The 24,394-nt window shown below is 40.8% G+C and overlaps 1 protein-coding gene across 1 annotated transcript in view; it reads left to right on the top strand.

Moving 5' to 3' along the window:
• Window positions 1–24,394, top strand: part of LOC147692212 (leucine-rich repeat and fibronectin type III domain-containing protein 1-like protein) — a 2,508,250-nt gene that overhangs the window by 2,325,633 nt on the left and 158,223 nt on the right. The window contains exon 11 of the mRNA XM_086938487.1: window positions 19,790–21,187. Within this exon, the coding sequence (XP_086794613.1) occupies window positions 19,809–21,187 (1,379 nt within the window). The 5' untranslated portion in view covers window positions 19,790–19,808. The remainder of the gene's footprint in view (window positions 1–19,789; window positions 21,188–24,394) is intronic.

The following is a 24,394-nucleotide window of genomic DNA, read 5'->3' on the forward strand; positions in this document are numbered from 1 at the left end:
ACCAAGAGCAAGAGAGGGAAAAACCGTCACAAAGTAAGGAAGCAGGAACCTACATGTGTAAAATAAATGAGTGAAAAATCGGTAGTCTCCTGCCTGAATTGGATCTATTTGCATGGGCTGTGGCTTAAAGAGACATGAGGTGTAAACACAACTATGCAGCCGTGGTATTGGGCACACATGATATTTATTTGCACAGGCTTCTGAACAGAGCTTCGGGCACCAGCACTTAGGGGCTTATTTACAAGACCCTTGAGCCACTTGTGCGTCATTTTTAACATGGGAAAAATTACACAAAAGTGGCGCAAGGGGCTTGTAAATCTGTCCCTTAGTCTTTTGCAAATTAAGCACTGGATAAACCCCTTGTTAATCCGGTTCATTACATAAATCAAATACCCTCCAAATCAAAATCACTGCCTCAAGCCTCCTTAGTTGGAACTTCGGCTTTCTTTCTGTTGCTGACCGTCCACAGCTTCTGCCCCTAACTCTGACCCTGCTCCTCCAGCTAAACCTATCGTTCAAAGAGCTTACCTCCTTAGCCGGATGTACGTTGTTACAACGCATGCTTTTACCACGCATGCTGTAACAACGCAAGTTTTAAAACGCATTCCATTACAACGCTTTACACTGGGGGGTCCTGGATAGTGAATATTTTAATTTACTATTCCAACACCAGTCCCCGTGGACACTGGGGAAGGTGTTGGATAGTAAATTAAAACTATTCCCTATCCTAGAGCGCCCCCCAGTGTAATGCATTGTAATGGTTTTCGTTTTAAAGTCTGCGTTGTAATAGCACTGCGTGCTAAAAGTTGCGTTATAAAGGTTGTTCCCCTCCTTAGCCACTGTAAACTCCTATGCCACTTTCAGATTTGTAGGTGTTTTAGGTGTTATTGAGTCTTTGTTTTTAATATTAATTTTATAGTTCATTCTTTTTATGTACGCTTTGTTAATTGCTCCTGGAATCTGAACTAGATATTGCAACTCAAAATCTTGATGAAGCACCCATTTAATGTAGTTTTCAACCAAAGAACTGATTTTCTTGTTCAAACTAATGCATATTGAAAGTCCAGTTTAAGAAAAATATGTTACAGCATATGGGTTCGTTCATTTCAATGTGATCCTGTGCACCAAATCTGTTTCCACTGTAATGTTCGCAGCCATATCACACTGTTTGTCTTTGTCTTGTTAAAGTAGCATTCCTGTTTCCATCCAGTACATTAGCCTTCCTTCAGGCTGGTTTTCACAATAGCTTTCAATTACCACATGTTTCCACACCACTCTGGTGATAAAAGATCGCCATCTTTAACAGTGGTGTAGCAAGTGGGGGGGGGGGGGGCGGGGTCTGCCCCAGGTGGCACAATTTTTGAGGGTCAGGGGCCTCCCCCCGCTCTTACTTGCTGCCATGCAGGGAGGTTGTCGGAATCCCCAACACACGCCTGCTGATGCATGCGTCTGCCAGGCAGCATATGGCACAATGTCTACCTATGCCACTGATCTTTAAACCCTTAGGGGGATGGGCTATTCAGTAGAAAAACCACATTTATTTATAGATCAAATGAAAACAGATAGTTAAAAAATTAAGGTGTTTGTTTCCCAAAGTGAAGAAGGAACAGTGAGAAATGGTTCATATTCACAGGCAGCTCATGGCTGAAGGTAAACACCCTTCGTAATATGACCTAGTTTTATTTTCATATATTTTTTGCACTAGTTTTTATTGAAATGCATGCTTAAGAGAGATTATAGTGCCATAATTTATTGTACCCTATTTTTGTTGGCTGTAGAACACTGTGCACTTTACCCCTGCAATCCAATTGTAAAGTGCTTTCACTTTCCTTTTCAAGCACGAGAAAATTGTCATATGCCTCATTGAAACATTTAATATATTCTAATTCGTTAGTGTATGGTGCTACATGACCCATGGGCCTGTAAATTAAATGCTACTAGTTGGTAACAGATTTCATTTTAGCACTGTAAAGCATGCACATGTCAAGTTTTAAAGTTCCATTTCGAGCTGGCAAAATAAACCATCTGTATGATCTAAACCTTCCCTTTTAATACTTCTAAGTCAGCCCTAAAGCAGACCCTAATACCCATGGTCCAGGGCGCATGGCATTTAAAAAGTAGGGCATGTATATTTAATATTTTATGTGACCTTTCAGTGAAACACTTCCAAAGCCGTTTTTCACTGTGGCATTGTTGGCTCGCCCATAGGTCAACACTGGGTTACACTATTACATTAATTAAATGTTAAATTCCGTTCAGAATTGAAATAGTTTTTTTAAAATTAAATGTTTTTGTATTTGAATGACATTAACAAATAAGCACACAAATGTTATTAACTGTGTTTTGTTCATGTTTAAAGTGAACATTGCTAACGTAGACCTGCTTTAAATGGCTAACATTGGTTGTCATCTTGCTTTGTAACACTTGAATATTTTATTTCTACATGAAGTTTAAGTCCCAAATAGGAAATGCAATGTTCTTTTGTTTTCCATGTGAAATGTTTCTTTTCACTGTGATAACATAGAATGCTATTATTTGTAGAAAATGTGTTGAGCCACCTGCAGAGTACAGGCTGCTCCTTGAATTTTATTTTTGTTTTAGATAATGCAAGTTTGAAGGACACAGAGAGAAGCTTTATTGTGATGAATCCTGAGAAACTAATAAGTACACGAGTGTATCATTTCACTTTAACCTGATTCGCTCATTTTATTGGAAGTGTGTATAGGAGTATGAACTGTTAAAATGGAGTGATTTAAGCTTTCGAAATATAGATTACAGTTCAGAATGCTTTAGGCCAATTTTGAATGCAGCTTAGAGCAGAGAAGGAAACTTTAGAATACTCTCTTTATGGGAGAACTAATGTGTTCTTAGCCTTTTATTTTGAGGTGATCTATGCTAGTTCATCCTTTTTTATGACCTTGAATGGTTTGAACTTCATAGTAACTGAGGCATTCATATATTGATTAATGATTTGCCACTAACTGAATTGATTTGCCTTCTGGAAAAAATAAACGTTTTATTTGAAACTTTATGTTTAAAACTTGATATATCTCTGTCTCCATTGTGGATTCTAACATGCTTCACATTATTTTGAACAATTGATTTGTTGAACAGCCTCGGTTTTGAATTTCAATTTATCATATAGCACTTTATGGGCCCTGAAATTTGCAAAAGAAAATCTCTAACACAAGTAGCTAAAAATGTGATACAAGGACTCATTTTAATAGTAATTTGAAATCCAACTTAATGATCAAGTTAGAGTTCATATTACTATTTTGAAAAGGACAGTTTTAGAAAGTTGTAATTTTCTTGTCAGAAGGCTTTCCTGCCAGTGTCCAGCTGTCACCCTATCCTCGATGGCTCCCCTGTGGTGAGATGTGTATTGCTACATACAGTTGACTAAGGGCTCTGGGGCAGGGTTTTTCTTCTGGGACAGGATGAGCTGGGGCTGTCCCCAGCCCCTTCCTTTTTAAGAATAGAAAGTCCTGTTGGTGGTTGCTGGTTCAGGGTATGTTTAAACAATTCTCATTGGTCCTTCTTGGCTACAAATGTTATCTTTTATGATGGTAATTGCAACAAGGTGGTTGAGGTTTTAATTTAGCATTTCTCCTAAGTCTAAAGGGTTTAAGTGGACCAGGCAGCACATATGAGCTCATTCCGAGTGTGCCAGTGTGCCAAATCATGCAAAACTTTACTTTTACATTCAAAGTCATGCAGTATTTTGACTCTGGCCTGTAGCATTAGTTACACAAATGTCTTTAAGTTTTGCTTGGGTAATTCTTGGGGGAAAGTAGGTCCCCCTTCCTCGTTCTGCAGGTAAAAAATTAGAAAACTATGTAACCTACCCTGAGATAAAAATGAGGCCACATTGTATACCCCTGTCTAACCTGTGGACCTTGGACAGGTAAGGAAAAATCACTCCAGCAAAAATTAACAATATTCAGGAGCAGGTTTTCCCCAAGGTGATTTCATAAACTGTTATTATTACTGCACCCTCTATGAAGCCTTTAGCTTTTTTCATGATTTTGTTTTACTCCTTGAAGAGAAGAGGCAGAGTCCCTGACTCCATCTACCTCAAAAATTAACTATTGCAAAGTCTAGCATCATCAATCATCCGGCCATATTAATAATAATCCATATTTGTAAAGCGCAGACATATCACCACTTAAGATTTCAAGATGCTGGGGGCCATCGGGGGGATTGAGTGAGCTATTGCCCAGAGTCACGTGATGCTGAGCTGACCTGCTGCTGGCAATCGAACCGTGAGCCCCACGCTCCGGAGTCCACTGCCCTAGTCACTGCACCAGACCTCTTACCTTCATCAGGAGGGTATGAAGTATTTGCCAGATGAACTCATGTCTCTAGATGCCCTTCAGACATGCCATCAGACATATTGACTGTCACCGAACATCTGGCTATCAGAAATATTGACTGTCTTCAAAAAACAAATTCTAATACTGAAGTTGCCTTGACACCAATAATCGAGGGTGTAAGCAAGTACCCGCTCAAGTCTTTAAAGAAATCAGACAAAGGGCATCTATAGGCATGAGTTTCTCTGGCAAACTCTTCACTCCCTCTCGAATACAGAGGCTGGCATAGTAAGTAGAGGCCATACATTCTTCTTTGGCGGTCATATAACTTTTTTTAAGTTCAAAGAAATTATATTGATATGAACAGGGGTGTCAATATAAAATACAAAACATTAATAAACATCATACAGAAAAAATCAATAAAGACATTTTTCAAATATATTATATAAAACAGGCCTAGAGGCAAAACAAGTGAAATTATAAACCACAATCACGAATAGATGATAAAATAGTAAAGAATTCAAGAGCGTTTAGGGTAATCAAGGAGGTTTTGAAACTTCTTGTTTACTAGGTGTCATCCGAAAAGAGCGACTGGCACAAACATCAAGATACAAAGTAACAGGGGACCATAAATCTAGACGTTTTGCTGCCATGTGTATAGGATAAGCAGAAGAAGTATCTAGCCTATGATTATGACAGAAATTGTACCACCATGCTCTGAAAGAGATTTTTGAAAAGCCTTTCCAATTAGCTGTGATTTCCTGGAATGCAACTGCTAAGAACAAATCAATGATTTTAACATTGAGTGTAACATTGTCCCAGCAGGAACAAAGGCTTCCTAGGAAAACATGAGCAAAGGAGAAAGTAATGTGAGTCTTGAAAATTAAGTTAATTTGAGACCAAACTTGTGTCCAGAAATTGTGTACAGTTTGGCAGGAAAATAACATGTGAAACAAATTTGCATTCGGGGAAAAGCATGTCCAACAGACATCTGGTGTCGTAGCAAATTTTTTATTCAAGTCATGCGGTGTAATGAGGAGTCTATAATATAGAAAAAACAATGTCTGGTTTATACTGGCTGCTCTAGATGATTTGCAAACTTTTACCCATATATTATTCCATATAGACACTGGCCAAGATATGGCAAAATCACGCTCCCATAACTCTTCCTCTTTGGATTTTGACCTTATGGTGCCAGTGTTATGGAGATATCTGTAAATAATGGAAGCCTTAGAAGCGGACTTTAAGAAGTCATGGAGTTGTGCGGTAGGGTTGAAAGTGACAAGAGAGGTATGTGTATTGGACAACCAATTATAAGTATCCATCACTGCTTCTTTAAGCAAAAGGTATTTTGAATGAATGAGGCACGTAAGTTAAATGATTGATTAAGTGATTAGAAAGGTAAGAAATTAGACTGTGAGAATAATTGAGAAATCCAAATTAACCCCTTCTGGCGCCAAGTCCTCCAGTAGAAAGGTTTGTTCTTAATGAGCAAATTCTTGTTGTGCCAGATGGTGGAGTTCAGAAAATCATCTACCGTACTATGAGGAAGAAAGGAAGAGGATAAAAGTAATTTGGATGTGAATTTGATTATGGGAGTGGACAATGCCTGTGGTTTACGTGTTGAGGAAAGGTATTCAACAAAGAAAAAAGGGGACAGGAAAAGACGTTCAACTGTAGTCCATAAAGGGCAAGGATCTGAGGGATCCTGTAACCAAAGAGAAGCTTGTCGTAGAAGAAATGCCTTTTGATAAGCCGGAAAGTCTGAAAAATTAACTCCCCCTTCCAATTTGGGACGTATTAACCTAAGGAGAGTCATTCGGGATTTTTTCTTGTTCCACAGAAAGGAGGAGAGAACAGATTTAATCTTTTTAAAGAATTTAGTAATAATAGGAATCGGAATGTTAGAGATAGTGTATATAATTATAGGTGATAACATCATCTTTATGGTGTCAAGGCAACCCCACCATGATAAATAAAGAGGATGCCATCTGTCAGTCAAATCCCACATCTTTTGAATACATTTATTCATACAAAGGGAAACTGTATCAGAAATTGATGAAGTGACATGTAAACCCAAATTTTTAATATGCGTAGGACTCCAAGTAAAGTTAGATGCACTAAAATCTGATTTAAAAGTGTATTTTGTTAAAGGTAAAATCTCACATTTGTCGTTATTCAATTTGTACCCAGAAAGTTTGGAGTATTCACATACCTCTGCTAGAAAAGCAGGAATTTAATCATTAAGATTAGACAAGAATAACAAAATGTCATCAGCGTATGCCGCAAGTTTAATGTGAGAATGCAATGTTTGATAGCCATGTATATAGGGGTTCTGATGTAATTTAGAAAGAAAAGGTTTCAAGGCCAAGTTAAAAACTAAAGGGGATAGAGGACATCCTTGCTGTACACGTCTTCCCAAATCAAAAAAGGGAGATACTAAACCATTAGCACAGACCACCTCACGGGGGTTGGAATAAAGAAGGGAAGTCAAATAAATAAATTAAGGGCCAAAACCAAACCATTTGAGGGCATAAAACAAATAAGTCCACTCGACTCTATCAACGCTTTTTCAGCATCCAATGCAATCGCTGCAAGAGGATTTTTTAAATGTGAGGATTTGGATAGAACATTAAAAAGGAGTCTTGTATTATCAGTTATAAAACACCCCTTAGCGAACCCGGATTGCTCCTTACCTAACAGGTCTGGTAAATAGGAATCCAATCGTATTGCTAATGCTTTGGTAAAACTTTTGTAATCAATGTTAACCAAGGAGATGGGTCTATAATGTTTACAATGTTTAGAGTCCTTTCCTTCTTTGGGTATAAGGCATATGTGTGCTTCAGAAAAGGAACCCGAGGAACTTCCTAATGTGGAGAGTGAGTCTATAAGGGAAAACAACTTGGGTAATACCAATTTGGAAAAGTGGAGGTAAAATAAGACCGTAAAGCCATCAGGTCCTGGCACTTTATCTTTCTTAAGATGTTGGAGGGCTTTGAATAATTCCTTCTGTGTTAAATCTAATTCTAAAGAAGAGAGATCAGGAGGAGAATGTTGGGGTTTATGAATGTTAGAGAAAAATGCGATAAGGATTGTGTAGTGGGTTGAGTTTCAGATGTATATAAGGTTTTATAAAAGAGAACATTAATTCAAGATATCAGCATCCTTATACTTCAAATCCAAATTGGCGTCATAAATAGACTCAATCTTTAGCTTATTATGTCTAACTTTTAAATAATTAGCCAAAATGTTCCCCGCTTTATTTTTACCCCCATAAACTTTTGTACTAGATTTTAACAAAAATAGAGCGGCATCTTCTGTCGATTTTTGGTTGAATTGGCATTAATAAGGGCTGTTAGACAATCTTTGGAATATGAGGTATAATAAGAGTGTTCCAACCTCTTAATCTTCTGAAGGAGCTCCCCAGTGAATTTACGAGCAATTTTTAATTTTTTTGCAACAAAGCCAATTATGAAGTCTCTTGCTGCAGCTTTAAAAACATCCCACAAGGTGGTAGAGGGCACAGAGTGAGTTTTGTTTATCTCAAAGAATTCATCAAAAAAACAGGTAAAAGATGTAGTAAACTTTGGATCTAGAAGAAGAGCGTTATTAAAACGTCATCTCCTGGGACCCACAGCTTTAGGTAAAATATCAATACTCATTGAGACAGGGGCATGATCTGACAATAGAATGGGACCAATTTCTGCATTAGTAAGAGCTTGTGCAATATTATGAGAAACAACAATATAATCAATTCTTGATTGAAAATGATGGGAAGGGGAGTAAAAGGTAAATTCTTTAGTAGTCGGAGAACAGAGATGCCAGACATCAATAAGTTTATGGTGCGTGACTGCCTGAACAAAGGACTTGAGAGATTTATGAGGAACGAACGTGACTCTGGAATTTCTGTCAATTAAAGGATCAAATGGTTGATTACAGTCACCCGCTAAGATGAAAGTATCATCCATGCAATGAGTGATATATTTGGCGAACATGGGCCAAAACGTGGGTTCGCCTTCTGTGGGAGCATACACATTCAAGAGAGAGATTGGAACACCCTTAAGAGATAATTTAACATTAAACCATCTACCATTCGTATCTACGTCTTGAGATAACACAGAGTATGTGAGGGATTTACAGCATAATATCATTACTCCGTTACGTTTGCTATCACCTGGAGAATAGAAAACATCACCTACCCAACCTCTCTTTAGTTTTATTGATTCAGTAACTGAAAGGTGAGTTTCTTGTAGGAATGCAAAATCAACATTTAGTTTGGCTAAATGAAATAGAATTCTTTGTCCCTTGATAGGGGAATTCAAACCCTTAACGTTCCAAGTGACAACTTTTAACGACATGAAATATTTGAAACATAATAATCTAGAAAGAGAGAGACAAAAGAAGGCTCAGATCATTAGGAAAATAGTAATAGATGAAAAATAAGGAGAGAAAAAAGTAATAGGAAAGAGATTGTCACAATAAAGAAGAAGAGTTTAATAACCAGAGCAGATAATGTAATGAAAAGAACGAAAGACAGGTAAGAAGAGAACGACACCCACAAATAGAATAAGGTAGGGAGAGAAGAAGAGAAGTAGGATAACATTAGTGAGGGTAAATATGAGAAATATATCGAGGGAAGACATACCTATACGGAGGGAGAGTCAAGGAGGTACAATCAGGAAAACACGAGGAGAGGGTGGAGCCACATGGAATAGGCAACACATCGAGGGTCAACCGAACAGGTGAACGGGAAGACACCACGAAACAAAAGTATGTAATCTGTGGAGACAAGAAGCAAGAACGTTAAAAGGGAATGTTGGAGAAAACAGTAAGACAAATAACGAATAATGACAGATAACAAGGTTTCAATAAGAACTTGACTAAATGAGATCGATAAATATAACAATGGCGTGAAAGATCAAGAACATCAAAACATGAAGTAACAACCAGTAGGAAAGAAAACAAAGGTTAAAGAAATCCATTGGAAAAACATGTCAGTCTCCAGTATGGTCGGAGGAGGAATGACCTGAAGAGTCCATATTGGAAGATGTACAGGAGTTCTTGAAACTCCAGAGACGTAAAGGATCCTCGTAGGTCTTTGTTCTGTTGTTGTACGTAACTTTAAAAAGGCACGGGTGGAAGAGGCCGTAGCGGGCCCCAATTGACCGTAGATCAGCTCTCATATCCAAAAAAGCCTTGCGTCAGTTTGCAGTGGCCTTGACGTAATCCTGCGCAAAGAACAAAGATGATCCTGACCAAGTGATTTGTGAAGAAGCCTTGACTGCCGACAGTTCCTTCAATAAGTCTGTGTATTCTAGAAAATACAAGATGACGCCTCTTGGCCTCTGCGAGGTTGAAGGTTGAGAAGGAACTCTGCCTAATCTGTGTGCATGTTCAATATTGAGCTCGTACCATCTGGCATGTGCAGTAATTTGGGGAGGAACGACTTGAAAAAAGTGATAGGGTCAGATCCTTCAATACCTTCCCCATGGCTGTAAATGCGGAGATTATTCCGTCTGTTGCAGTTCTCAAGGTCCTCCACTTGCTTTTGGAGTGAGGAAATCTGTGAGCGAGGTGAGAGACAGTGGCACATGTTTCTTTTAAGGAAGAGACGTTGTGTTCCACTGATGAGACCCTTGTCTCCAGTTGAGCCCAGTTGTCTGTCATAACCTGCAATTTTGCGTTAGTTTCTTCCATAAAAGGGCGTAGAGCCCTGATCTCCTCCAGCAAAAGCTCCTTAGAAACAGTCGAGATTGGCTTAGGTGGAGAAGGAGGGTTCTTTTTTAATTGCTTAGTGTTAGACTTCCCTGGAGCTATAGAAGAGGATTCCATTGTTGACTGCGAACTCTGAAGGGAAGATAACTGAGAATCTTCGAATCTGGAAAACTCAGAGAATATTTTCGAGCTTTTAATAAAGATATGCTTTTGTACAGAAGAGGACGAATGTGCTGATTTGATTCTGCCCTTATTACATACTCGCAAAAAGTCTCTCCAATGAAGCCAAGACGTAGCAACTCTGTGAAGCAGAAAGTATCAAAGAGAATAGGCATGAAAAATGGAGACCGACCAGCAACAAAATGAAAGAATTCTCTTTATATTATTATAAAGGTGCAAATGTGCGTCAGTGCGAGCATTGAGATGAAGATAAGCCACTAACAAAGTGAAGAATCAAGTAAAATTATAACTGCTTACTGCGAAGATAAAGCATTATAAGCAAAAATAGCCTTGCTACGCATGAGGAAAAAAGAAATGAGTGAAAACGTAAGTCAGCAGACTTTGCGCAGCAATGGTTCATGGGGATCCTGCCCAGAAAGCACAATGTTCTAATCCTGGAGAACTAAGGCTGTAATACGCGAAAATTGTAGCATTCAGCAAAGAGAACAACAATGTGAGGAGATATCCACAGAGCATTCAGTGGAATACAAAATGGTTGCCTCATAGAAAATAATGGATGTGCCACAGAAGATCATGATTAGCTGAAAGTATCATCCAAATAGAGCATCTCTAGTATGAAAAGTAAAATTGCATAGTCCTCGGTCTTTTAAGAGACAAACAGGTGAGGGATATAGGCAAAAGGCGGCATATTAAGTGTTTTGTGAGGAAACGCGCGTTGCGCGTAGAAAAACAAAATGGCGTCGTGGCAGAAGCGGAGCCGCAACCAAACTTACTGCCGCATATAAATTATCCGCCTCAACAAGTTTAAAGTTGCTGATGATATTAAAGTGCGGCCGAGAGGTTCATGGATCCAAATCTGTCTCCTACGTTGCAAGGAGCATCCGGAAAACGCAGAATCCCCCGGTCACGCCTGAGCGCTTCACCAGGAGGTCGCCATACTCTCCGGGCGCCAAGACACGCCCCCAGTCACATAACTTCTAACATACATACTTGATCCGTGATTCTAACTAGGCCTGGGCAAAATTTTTATTACGTGGGCATAATTTTGTATAGTTTCATATTTTGCTTGTAATGCAAAATTTCAGAAATCAAGTAATCATGTTACATTGTGTAATTATGCACCATTCACCGCAAAAAATGAGTGCGTGTGTACAGGATCAGAGCACTAGAGGCTGTAGTCTGAGGTGCTTGTGCTTTTTGAACCATTTTTAACTTGAAATGTGTCCTCCCATCCAAAGCCCATACCAAATAGGGCCAAATTACGGTTTTGCATTTCACATAATTATGAGCAATTGTGCATCATTTTTAAGAAATTACGCGTAACTGTGAAAAGCAAATTGCACAAACCCCTTGTTCCATCCATGCTGTCGCACTAATACGAATGATCCTGTGAACTGGATATGGTAGTAAAGTTAATATTGTCCACATATATAATCTGTGAGAGGTAAATTAGCTTGCTCAAACAGGGTATTCTGTGGCTTGGAGGGAGGTTTAAAAAAAACATATCACTAATTGTGGATCATAAAATGAAGGATGGCAACTCCTCTCACGGCTACACTATGTAAGAACCTCTTTAAAATGTCTACATAATCTCAAAACTTTTCAGATACAAAGGACGCCTTACTTCACATAAAAAGCATTGATTTTTTTTAGTGTGTTCACAGGAAATAAAATTTGCATAACATATTACTTTTTATTGTTGCATATTTTATGAGGAAGGAAGCAAATTCATATTTCCACTATTCACTGATTAAGGATTTGTGATAGATTTTTGTTGGCAAGTTTTTGATAGTGGTTTAGCTAACTTAAATGAAAAAATAATTCGCTTTTTACGGTTTTCTTGAGTGAAAATGGGTCAACAAATGTGATAAAGCATTAATCATTTTATTCAGAACACAGTTTTTTCACTTCATTCTGCCTGTATGGTTTTTAATGAATTTGAATTTGATCTCCTTTTAATATGTAATTTTATATATGCATTATTTTAAGGGCCTCATTTACAGAATAGGTGGAAATAAAGTCCTCCGATTTTTGGTGGAAACCTTAAATATGGTGTAGAATCCACTGGCTGAATTGCCTTATGCTAGAAGAGTAGGGACCCTTGCTTCTAGTCAGGGTAAGGGAAAACACACTTTAGATAACCAATGCTCACCTCCTGGGTAGCTTGGCATGAGCAGACAGGCTTTTCCCAAAGGCAATGTGTAAATTATTTGTACTCAAAACACACAGCAATACAGTGATAACACCACAAATGGACACCACACCAATTTAGAAAAAGAAAGTATCTTTTTCTAAACTCAACAAGACCAAAACGACAAAAATCCAACATACATGTAATAAGAATATGACTTTTCAAATTTTTCAAGTAACTGAATCCATAGAAAACTATGGATGCTTGATTCTACACAAAGTACCTGTAGATGCGTAAAAATTCACCAGACCTAACAGCTGCAGAGATGGGAAGCGTTGAGAATCAATGTGATGCGTCAGTTCCTGAGTCCTTGGAGAGGCAATGCAAAAGTTCTGCTGCATGCAGGAGAAGTGTTGCGTCTAATCCTGACTGTAGGGGGAAGTGATGCGTTAACTCCAAGATGTCCGCAGGTGATGCATCAGGAAAACTTGCAGTACAGGTGCGATGCGTGGAAACCTGGGATGCGTTGGCGATCGATGTGTCGGCGACAAGCAGAGCTGCATCACTTTCTTCAGCCACAATCCCATGATGCATCAATTCTTGCAGCCGTGAAAGGCGCTGCGTCATCTCAGCAGCGGCACAGAGATTCTTCTCGCATGGCAGAGCTGCATCGGGAAAAACAGCCACAAGGAGGGGGATGTGTTGATTTCTTCAGTTCTTCAGATTTCATCCAGCGCCCAACAGCAAGAACAACCTTCAGAGGCACAGAACTGGAACAGGCACCTCCTGGCAGGTCAGAACACTCAGCAGCAGAGTTCAGGGGAGCTCGGGATGAAGTCTTTGTGTCCCTAAGACTTCAGAAGAGGAGGCCAGCATACACAGGCCCTTGGAGATTCTTATTTAAGCAGGTTCACAGCAAAGATCCAGTCTTTGTCCTTTCCTTGGCAGAAACAGCAACTGCAGGCCAACCCCATACAGCACACAGCAAAAGGGCAGTACTCCTCCTCACAGTTTTTCAGCTCTTTTCCTTGGCAAAGGTTCCTCTTGAGTCCAGAAGTGATCTAAAGTTCTGGGAATTTAGATCTACTACTTATGCCCCATTTTGTCTTTGTTCTCTTTGTGCAAGGGTTTGCGAGCCCAGACGAAACCAGTTCTGTCCTCACTTGTGCAGTATGACCACAGGCGGTGAATACAGCATTGTACAAGGGAGACAGGCCCAAGTCAGGTGCAAGGAAATCTTCTCCCACTATTCTAAATGCAGCCAAGCCCATTTCATCTCAGCTCTGCGTAATTGAGACAGTGCCAGGCACACCTCAACCTCCCAGTAGCTGTCGACAGTGAATGCACATTCCCAGCCCCTGTCACTCCAAGATCAGACAGTCAATCCACAAACAGGCAGAGGCACACAGAATGTTTAAACAAGAAAATGCCTACTTTCTAAAAATGGTGTTTTTAAACACATAATTTAAAAAAACATCTTTACTAAAAGATGGGTTATTAAATTCTGAGTTCAGAGAGTCTAAACTTTATATCTCTATATTGTCCTAATGGTAAGTTACACTTGTAAGATGTTACAAATTACCTCCCATTCTGTCCTATGGGACAGATGCCTTTGAATAGTGAAAACAGAATTGGCAGTATTTCACTATCAGGTCATGTTACACACACCAGTACATGTACTCCCTTTCACATACACTGCAGGCTGCTGAGGAAGGTACCTTGGGCCTACCATAAGGGAGTATTAAATGTAAGAAAAGGGCAAGTTAGGGCCTGCTTGGTGGGTGCACTTGCCAGGTCGACATGGCAATTTAAAACTGTGTGCAGACACTGCAGTGACAGGTCTGAAATACAGTTACAGACCACTCATGTGGGTGGCACAATCAGTGCTGCAGGCCCACTAATAGCATCTGATTTACAGGCTCTGGGCACACACAGTGCACTGTACTAGGGACCTATCAGTACTGATCAGCGGTGCTAAAATGCCCAGAGTCCTATAGCCAACAAAAACAGGTCAGGAAAAAATAGGAGGAAGGAGCGAATAGTTTGGGGATAACCCTGCAAAAATGGCCGAGTCCAACACCTTCACAATACTATCCCTATGGTGGCAGAAATTCAGCAGGCAGGTTTGCTTCATATTTAGATATTCCTTCAGAAAGTGTAGAATTTTCAGTTTGCTCCAAAGTCTTAATGAAGCCAATATTGTTTATCATTTCAAATACATAAAAAAATCATCATCAATGATCCTCCTTTGAAAAATACTTAAATTGTACCATTAATATTGTAGCCAATCCTAAAAACACACTATATCCAATACCTCTTTCCCTTGAAAAATGAATTTGCTCTCTGCCTCTCACAGACATTAAAATGAAACAGCTACTTGTTTAGTTTCTTAGAAAAAAATGACATTCTTCATGAATATTAGATTGTGGGAGAGAAATTGCAGATGACATGGATATTTTAGTTCTGAGGATACCACTTGTGGTGTTTAAAAATTGCTTAGCGAGGGCACAGCAGATCAAAATTCATTTTGAAGACCAATGTGTAGTTTTCTCTCATGATTTCATAATCTGAAGAACTTGATTACTCACACTGGGCAATTATAGCGGTCGGTCCTGAATATAAATAGATTATGGGAATTAAAACCTACATTGATTTCAGTAACATTTATATCCACATGAGAGGGCACCAGAGGTAGGTAGAACAGATAATCCTCCAAAACAAAAAGTGTATTTATGTTTAGATATAAAATGCCAGTTCGGCATACACGCAGCTATTTGTTCACCTCGAATCTATACAAACACAAAAGTCAAGTTAAGGATGTTATTCTCTGTAACACAGAGCTTATTGCCTTTCTAATTGAAATGAATCTCAAAGAAGAACTGTACACACCGGTGTGGCTAAAAAGCACAACATGGCCATTTTAGAACTTCAAAGGTGCTGTATGAATCGATAGTAACATAGGAACGTATAAAAACATTGTCTCAAGCACTCACTGGTGAACTCTCAGAAGTTAAGTATCACTGTTGTGAGGACACACATTCACTGGCAAGCCTGTCCAATGCTTCCCCACTGCAATCTGGTAAATGTAATGAAAAGCTATATATTTAGTCACAAGACTAATAATACTGTACGTTTAAGCGCAGCCAGCGATATATATCCAATGACATGCATATTTCATACTTTGGGTAGTCATCAGACGGATGCAGTCCCTGTAAGGGGAACATGGCTAATTCCTTTTGTTACTGGGGTCAAATACCTCTAAATGCAGAGACGCAGACCTCAGGGTCAGAAAACTGCTAGCACCCCTCCCCACCCCCATCACAACCCTCCAACGAGCAGCGGCTGCATCAAATACAATGGGGAGGAGTTGCATACTGATTGGCAAGCTTGTTCTAATCCTCCAAATGTCTTCTGGGAAATGCAGTGAAAAGTAGTCCCTTTCTTCACAGTATTTTAAGGTGCAGATTTATGATGCCCTTGCGCCGCAATTGCGTCACTTTATTTGATGCAACTGCGGCGCAAACAATGCTCCCTATTTATAACGTGACGCATCTAGGAGATGAGTCACGTTGTAAAGCCCTGCACCATAAGGAGGCGTTCCTGCGCAGGGGGGGGGGGGCGTTCCTGCGCAGGAACGCCTCCTGAAAGCACTTTCAGGCCAATGCTGCGTCAAAACCCTGCGCCTGCTTGAAGCAGGCGTAGGTCTTGATGCAGCATTGTGTAGATGGGGCACCCCCGAGCCTTGCTGGAGCTGCGTCGCGCTTGCGACGCAACTCCAGCAATGCGCCACATTTCCGGCACAGATGCGTCACGCACCTGTGCCGTTTTTGCACCATGGTGCGCCGCATTATAAATGCGGCGCACCATGGGTGGCAGAGCTGTGGCGCACTGTGGCGCACGTTAACTGGCGCATCCCTGGGGATGCGCCAGTTAACATAAATCTGCCCCTAAGTGTTTGCTTGAAAGTTCAGTGAACACCATGAAAAAGTCATGTCCTCTAAGCACTTTGGGAGGACTGTTGCATTCTTTTATTTATTTTTTTATTGTAAAAGTTGTATATAGCGCTAGCTTGAACCGTAGGTATCAGAGTTCCAATCAATGAGTAAACTTTATATTGAAATGTGATCTCAAAATTTAGACTTAAAAAAAGAAGGTTGCTTGATGACGGTGGCAGAAATCTTCCCAACTATGTTGCCACTTTTTTGCAAAGGCAGCCAAAGGTGTTCATCGAAATTAGATCCAGGGTGGGGATTTGCGTGTAACCATCTGACCCACCACCATTTAATCAAAACTAGCAGGCAAAGGAAGCAATGTAATAATGTGCATGCAGCAATATGAGACGCGCTGTTATAGTAATATCACTGTTTGACCTGCCATTGGTCTCTCAAAGAAAGGGAGGAGCCAGGGAAATCGGTCTGTGTATTCACAGCTTCCGGTCTCTCTCAGCAGTAGTGCTAGGGGCAAGATATATAGGGGCAGATTTATGACGGACTTGCGCCACGATTACGCTGCCGTTGCGTGACGCAACGGCACGGAAACGTGGTGCATCCCTGCGACCTATTTACAACGTGACACATCTAGGCAGATGCGTCTCGTTGTAAAGCCCTGCGCCACATGAAACCTGCGTCAGGTTTCAAGTGGGCGTTCTATCGCAGGGTGGGCGTTCCCTCGTAGGAAAGCCCCGTAAAACTGACGCAATGAAATCTACAAGATTTCACTGAGTCAGTTTTACGAGGCTGCTGCGTCAAATCCTTACGCCTGCTTGAAGCAGGCGTAAGGAGTGAAGCACCACGATATGTATGGGTGGCCTCTGTACATTGCAGGAGTTGCGTCGCACTTGCGACGCTACTCCAGCAATGCGCCGCCCGTACACCACAAGATGCGTCACGCATCTACCCTTCCTTGCACCATGGTGCGCCGCATTGTAAATGCGGCGCATCTGTGGTGCCGCAAGGAGGGAATTGCGTGACGTATCAGTTCCGGCGCATCCCTGCTGATTTGCAGAGATGCTCCAGAACTCATAAATCTGCCCCAATGTCTCTCTTTAATGTTTCTCGTGCACACACTTCAATTTCTTTTGATAAATGTTCCACGAAATTGGTGTAAACTAATTTTGCAGAACATAATTATACCGGTGAGGCTGAGTAACTAACATCAGAGACGTTGTTGCTTGAGAGCAGAGTTGTAAGCATAGCTGCAGTGTCAGTGAATGTATTAAAAAAATCAGTCCAAAATGAGCAGCCATAGAAAACCTTCCACAGAAGCAGCTGTATGCAGCAGAGGAGTATACAATAATACCAGGATTAACAGCAAGGAAGGATTACTGGTCCTCACCGACATGAGCAACAAAGGTGGCATGAATAAACGGATGTGTGAATATGTAACTTTGATACAATGGTGCATTAACACAAACGGTGTACATGATTTATATGTGAGCTGTATCTTGTGTAAGTTTTCGCTTTTGTAAAACACGTTTAGAATGTATATGACTGTAATACGAGGCATTTCAAGAGTTACCTAATACTTGGTCTAAACACCTGTTGATTAAGGCTGGAGTTAGAACAATAGAAATCAGTTATGTCTACAGTATCGGTAGGAAAACCGACTAAACTTGCTTTAAATTTGGAATTCCTTTTAAGTTTGAGTGACATAATTCAATTTGTGTGTAAATTGAATTTTGATAAAACACAGGGGACAATGACTTTTGCACGTGCTTGTTTCAGTTATTATTACTGTAAGTGACCTACACCACAAATAAAGAAATATAATGATATAGCCAGCATAATTAATAGTTCCACCTTTTCTGCATTGCTTTTGTACATATATACTTTGCTTTCGATTGCCAGCAGTAAAATGGTGGCATTTTGAAGACAGGGTTGCAAGTCACAATCCAGAGATGATCTGTAATGGAAATTAGCAGATGTGCAACTTGCAACTACATTTTGCAGCCCCCCCCCCCCCCCCCATTGTCACTGCCTTAATGTGTGTTATGTTCTTCTACTAGAGCATGCGTACTCACAAACTTTCTCTCAGGGGACAAATTTAGAGTGTTGTTTGTGGCCGAGGGCCGCACCTGTGGGTCGGGGCTAAAGTAAAAAAACAAACTGTGACCATGAGGTTGAACACAGGCCCCTGCAGCAGATGCATTAGTCTACTGAGCCACCAGACACAACACACACACATGTCTGTCTGTCTGTCTCTGTGTGTATCTGTCTGTCTGTGCGTCTCTGTCTGTGTGTGTCTGTATGTGTGTCTCTGTCTCTGTGTGTCTCTGTCTGTGTGTCTCTGTGTATCTCTGTCTGTGTGTCTCTGTGTGTCCCAGTCTGTGTGTGCATCTATGTATGTGTGTCTCTGTCTGTCTGTGTGTGTGTCTCTCTCTCTCTCTGTGTCTCTCTGTCACAGTCTCTGTCTTTGAGTGTGTCTCTGTGTATGTGTCTCTGTCTGTGTGTGTCTCTCTGTCTCTGTGTGTGTGTCTGTCTCTGTGTGTTTGTGTCTGTGTGTGGGTTTGTGTGTGTGTCTCTGTGTGTCTGTGTCTGTGGGTGGAGTAAAGGCTGTGGGAGAAGAGGACGTAGAAGAGGACATCATTTGCAACACGAATCAGGAAGCTTCCTAAAATGCCCGTTAAAAGTCTACTGTGAAAACGCTTACAGCTGACTTTTAAAGGGCATTTTAGGAATCTTTCCGACTGTCCCATGTGTGAGGTCGCAGAGGCCGGCAGTAAACACAGAATATGGCTGCAGGAGCATACGTAGTGAATACATATTTAATACGTATTCACTACGTATGCTGCTACGTTCATCTTCTGTGTTTACTGTGGGCCTCACTGGCAATGTAAAAATGGCATGGCGAGGTCCGCGGGCTGCCAATAAAGGCCTGCCGGGCTGCTGGCGGCCCGCGGGCCGTACTATGAGTACCACCATACTAGAGGATAGTGCACCGAATCTAGATCTTCATTGTTAAAGTCACCCATAATCGCAACGGGCCCAGTAACAGAATTGAAGGTTGTAATGTTTTCCCCCAAGATCTCAGCTTCTGAAAGTAGCAGATATATCAGAGTGAAACACAGGGGGAAATATGAGGGTATTGATATGGAATCCCAGACTCCTGCATAGTTTATCCTCCAAATTATTATATTAGGAAGTATTTCTGCCTCTCCAGAGCTAAATTGCCCCTTGAATTGGTACTTCTCCTTTGGAGAGGATTGTCAGGCCATTTTCTGCCTAACTTGGAATCCCACTGTTATTGCCCCAGAGGAGTTGGGGTGAAGGCGCTTTCGTCAAACTTTAATCTACATTTCTTTTAAGCTAGCTCTTTCCCTGCAGTGAAAGTAAACATTATAGCACCCTCACCTATGGGGTTATATATTTCCATAAATTACTTCATGAAATGAATTGCTTTATTTTTTGCACAAGTTCTTTTCTTAAAATGTATTTTTTTTCTTTTCCCTTTTTAGGTTAACCACCTTGATTACCATGGAAAGGCTGGCTATCTATCTACTGATGATAACAACATCAGTGAAAGCCATGATGTGTCCCAAGCGGTGCACATGTCAAAATGTGTCTCCTTCCTACACTATTCTCTGCACACAGACTGGCCTTTTGTTTGTGCCGCCTACTATTGACAGAAGGACAGCTGAGCTTAGGCTAATGGATAACTTCATCACCACCCTCAGAAGAAGGGATTTCGCTAACATGACAAACCTTATTCACTTGACATTATCAAGAAACACCATTAGTCAAATTATGCCTTATGCATTTTTTGACCTAAAAGGTCTTCATGCACTGCACCTGGATAGCAACAGACTGACGTACGTTGGCGAAGAACATTTGAAAGGGTTAATTAATCTGAGGCATTTAATTCTTAGCAACAATCAATTACATTTCATTTCCTCAGGTTCCTTCGAAGATTTCATTGAAACACTTGAAGACCTAGATCTGTCATATAACAATTTAATTCAACTACCCTGGGAGACAGTTGCAAGATTATCCACAGTCAACTCAGTGGGTTTGGATCACAACCTCATAGACTACGTACCGGAAGGGATTTTTTCAAACCTGCACAAACTGGCCCGGCTAGATATGACATCAAATAGACTTAAAAAAATCCCTCCCGATCCACTGTTTTCCAGAATCCAAGTTTGTGCCAAATCCAAAGGGTCCCCTTTGTGCACTCTGGTTCTCAGCTTTGGGGGGAACCCGCTACACTGCAACTGTGAACTTGTCTGGCTCAGGCGCCTTAATAGAGAAGATGATCTGGAAACCTGTGCTTCGCCGTCTGAACTAATGGGCAGGTATTTCTGGACAATCAAGGAGGAAGAATTTGTCTGCGAGCCCCCAATGATAACACACCGGACCTCCAGACAGGTGATCATGGAGGGGCAGAGTGTTTCCCTCAAGTGCAAAGCAGTTGGAGACCCTGATCCGTATGTGCGCTGGATTTCTCCAGATGGAAAGCTGGTTTCTAATACCACCAGAACAATGTCTTATGAGAATGGCACGTTGGATATTTTGACTTCGTTGATATCCGACCAGGGCACGTTTACGTGCATAGCATCTAATGCTGCTGGGGAGTCAACCGGCCCAGTAGAATTAGTTATTAATCCTTTTCCTCATCTTGCGAATAGCACCAGTTATGATAAAGAAAGCGAGACTGGACTTTCGGATATACACAATCCTGCCAAGTCGAGCGTCCCTGCAAACGACAGTAAGGCTTATCGAGAAAAAAGAGTTGTGGTTGCTGAGCTGACCTCATCTTCTGCCCTCATACAGTGGCCTTCACAACATCACATTCCGGGAATACGAATGTACCAGATACAATACAACAGCTCAGTGGATGACATTCTTATTTACAGGTAACAGAAATTGAAATTTGCATGAGATTTAAAGTAATGAGTTTGTTGCAATTGGAGAAACTAAAGTGTTTCCTAGTGTTACTCTGTGACACATGTTAGAACTAGGAGACATTTTGATTTCTCCTCCGGATTTTATTGTTCATATGCATGACTGCAGCAATGGTTCATTAGGAAAAGAATACTGAAATTTTAAAACTATCTAAATGGAAAAGTTTATCACTATGATCCTTATTTGTAGAAGACATTCTCAACAGCAACCATCATTCCCATTTTAAAGATCCAAAGCCATATTTAGAGCACTTTTAATTATTTAAGGTAATTCATTAGTGGTCTTATACTTCATGGCCTACTATATTCAATTTTTAAAAAATTGTCTCTTCAAGCATATTAAAGTAATGAGAGCTCTCTCTTGCTGTGAGTGATAAATAATATGAGGAACATAGGAAGGAAAAAGAGGATTTTGTGGCAGAGGCCACTTTGGTTGGAAACTTTATCCACTTTTCATTACCAAACCCTGTATTAGCACCATTTCAAAGGTTTTGCAAGTACTGTGGTTTTAGGCTGATTAAGGATTTTCAGAAACACAATTAAAAATGGTTCCTAGCGATGGGATGTTCATTAAAGCACAGATTAGAGTGGGCCAGTATAGAATTAGGTATTTACTGTCCCGAAGAACAATACCCCAGGATGCAGTATCAACTAGTTGCGGTAATGATCTCACATTCAGAGTTTGTACTCAGAAAATGGAGACTTATGTGCATAATTGGTGTTTCTCTCACCAAATTTCTTATAATATCACATGTTTTGGCATGTGAATTTTGGAAGTTTTGACCTGCCAAACTTTATCAGGGTAAATTTGTAGGGATGCTGATTTTACTGCAAAGCTCAGAAGTGTAATCCCTGTGACCACTTCTGTTTGGACATAGATCTGTGTTTACCTCCTACATATAACAGGAACTAAATGTGTTATATATGCCCAGACTGCCCTATTTGCGCCTGCACTCAATAGCGTGATTGCAACTTTTTTGAAGTGTTCAACTGTCATTGAGGCCATGTGGCTTCAAAGGGTAGAGTAAGCAATTAAACAAAAATGCAGTGTTGATAGCTCCAGTGGTGGGAGGAGGAGAACGGTTGAAAGCATGGTGAAAGTAGGACACAGAATGGTGTATGATGAGTGAATACTGTATGGTTTTCAAGGGAAAGTAGCATGCCCCCCACATCTTACCACGCATAATTTCAAGCCCATCCTGTAATTAAATACTGAGGGCCAGATGTAGGTAATCCCAATTTACCTATTCTTAAATACCGAATTTACTGATTCGGTATTTAAGAATAGGTAAATGGGATGTAGATACATTTTCAGTAAAAATTACCAAATCGGTAAGATTCGGTATTTACCGAATCAGTATTTACCGAGTCGGTAATTGCCATTCATTCCTTAGGGCCTGGAGGCCCTTAGGAAAGAATGGCAATTACCAAATCGGTAAATATGGATTCGGTAAAATGGGGGAAACATTCAAAAGTGCCAGGGTGTCACTTTGACACCCTGTTGCACCCCTGAATCGTGCTTGTGTGCAGATATGGCACACATACATGCCCTAAGGGCATGTATGTCTGCCACATGGCACAGTTGAAAATGCACAGATTTGCATTTTCAAAGGTATTCCTTATTTACCACCAACTTATAGTTGGTGGTGAATAACGAATCCTAAAATGGGAAAAGCACTCATTTAAGAGCTCCCTACATTGCAAATTTGGTAATTTACCGATTCCGTATTTTAAGGAATCAGTAATTTACGGATTCCTTAAAATACCGAATTGGTAAATTACCGAATTTGCAATTTAGGCCACCTACATCGCAAATGCCCAATACCGGTCAGTAACGGACGAAATTCAGTAATTTCGGCCGTTACCGACCGGTATTGGGCCACCTACATCTGGCCCGAGCCTTTTGCTGTCTAATTGCCTATCTTCACATCCTTCAATGAAATGTATAAGCCCAACACAGTGACAGCCTCTGCATTGTAGCTTGTAGGGATCCAGAAAAATTGACCAACTGGATGCTCTAGGTCAAACATTCAAGTCAGCTCCTACTGCTGCCCGTGACAAATCTCTGAAAAATGTGCAAACTGTAATAAAACCGCCATCTGATCCAGTCTTTTATCCTTATGCATAGGTTGCCATAATGTGATGATCCTCTCTGAACCACTGTGATCCTCTGCCACACAGGCTGTCCACAAAGAGCCACTCACTTTGGGGCAATCAAGGGCTTGTGCCTTTGTGTTCATCCTCTACATTCACTCCAGTTTTATGGTCCAGTCCCCGGACATTTGGTTGCTCAGGTATATTTTCAGACAAACATTGGCAAAACCAACAGATCTTGCCTTTGGGACCTAATGGCTTTGCCAATGGTTTTAGTCATGCTGTACATCTTCCCCATTACAGTGGTGAATGCCTAAAAAAGGGGGTGGGGGGAACATAGGCATCTTCCAGTGTTTGATCTAATATTTTCTATCTAGGCAGCATGGCATGTTTGTGCGCACACATTTTTCAACTGCATGTGATAAGCAAAAGCCATTTAGGGAAATGATGGTGCCAAAGTACCAAGAACAAGATAAAAAATGCAGATTTCTGTAATTGCTGGTTCGCAAAATGCAAGTGTGGTCGAAACCTCCAAAAGCAATGAGACACTAGCATAGGTCCAGCGAAAATGCTCTGGCTCAGGAAGGCAGCATACACTACTTACAAGTTGGTATAATAAACGGGCAAGAGCAGTAGGCACCCAACCATCCTGGCATTGTTTGCATTTGGCATTAGCCTCATTGCCTTCACTGCATGTAGGGATTTCTTAAGAATGCTCATGTGGGTGACATCGGGGCATCAAGGACAATTATTTAATAGTGGGTGGGAGCTTTTCTTGAAATGTCCCTACTGAGAGCTAATGGAGGCATGGCCATGTGACTGTCCATCACAGGCAGCACGATATTGATAGGATGAAAGGGCCTGCTTTGCAGCCGAGGGCATCAGTGCTGTGAAGTGGGTGGGTGGGGTTTAATTTTGATGGACAGCCACACCCACATAAACACACCAGTATAAATATACTGGAGCGGGTGAGCATCGAGCGAAGGGCATCTAGGCCCGTGGTGCGCATGTACGGTTGGGGCGGCTAACATTCTCTGGCCTGCCCGACATGCGCACTAGAGGCTT

This window comes from Lissotriton vulgaris, chromosome 9 (genome assembly GCF_964263255.1).
Source record: "Lissotriton vulgaris chromosome 9, aLisVul1.2, whole genome shotgun sequence".
Taxonomy (NCBI): domain Eukaryota; kingdom Metazoa; phylum Chordata; class Amphibia; order Caudata; family Salamandridae; genus Lissotriton; species Lissotriton vulgaris.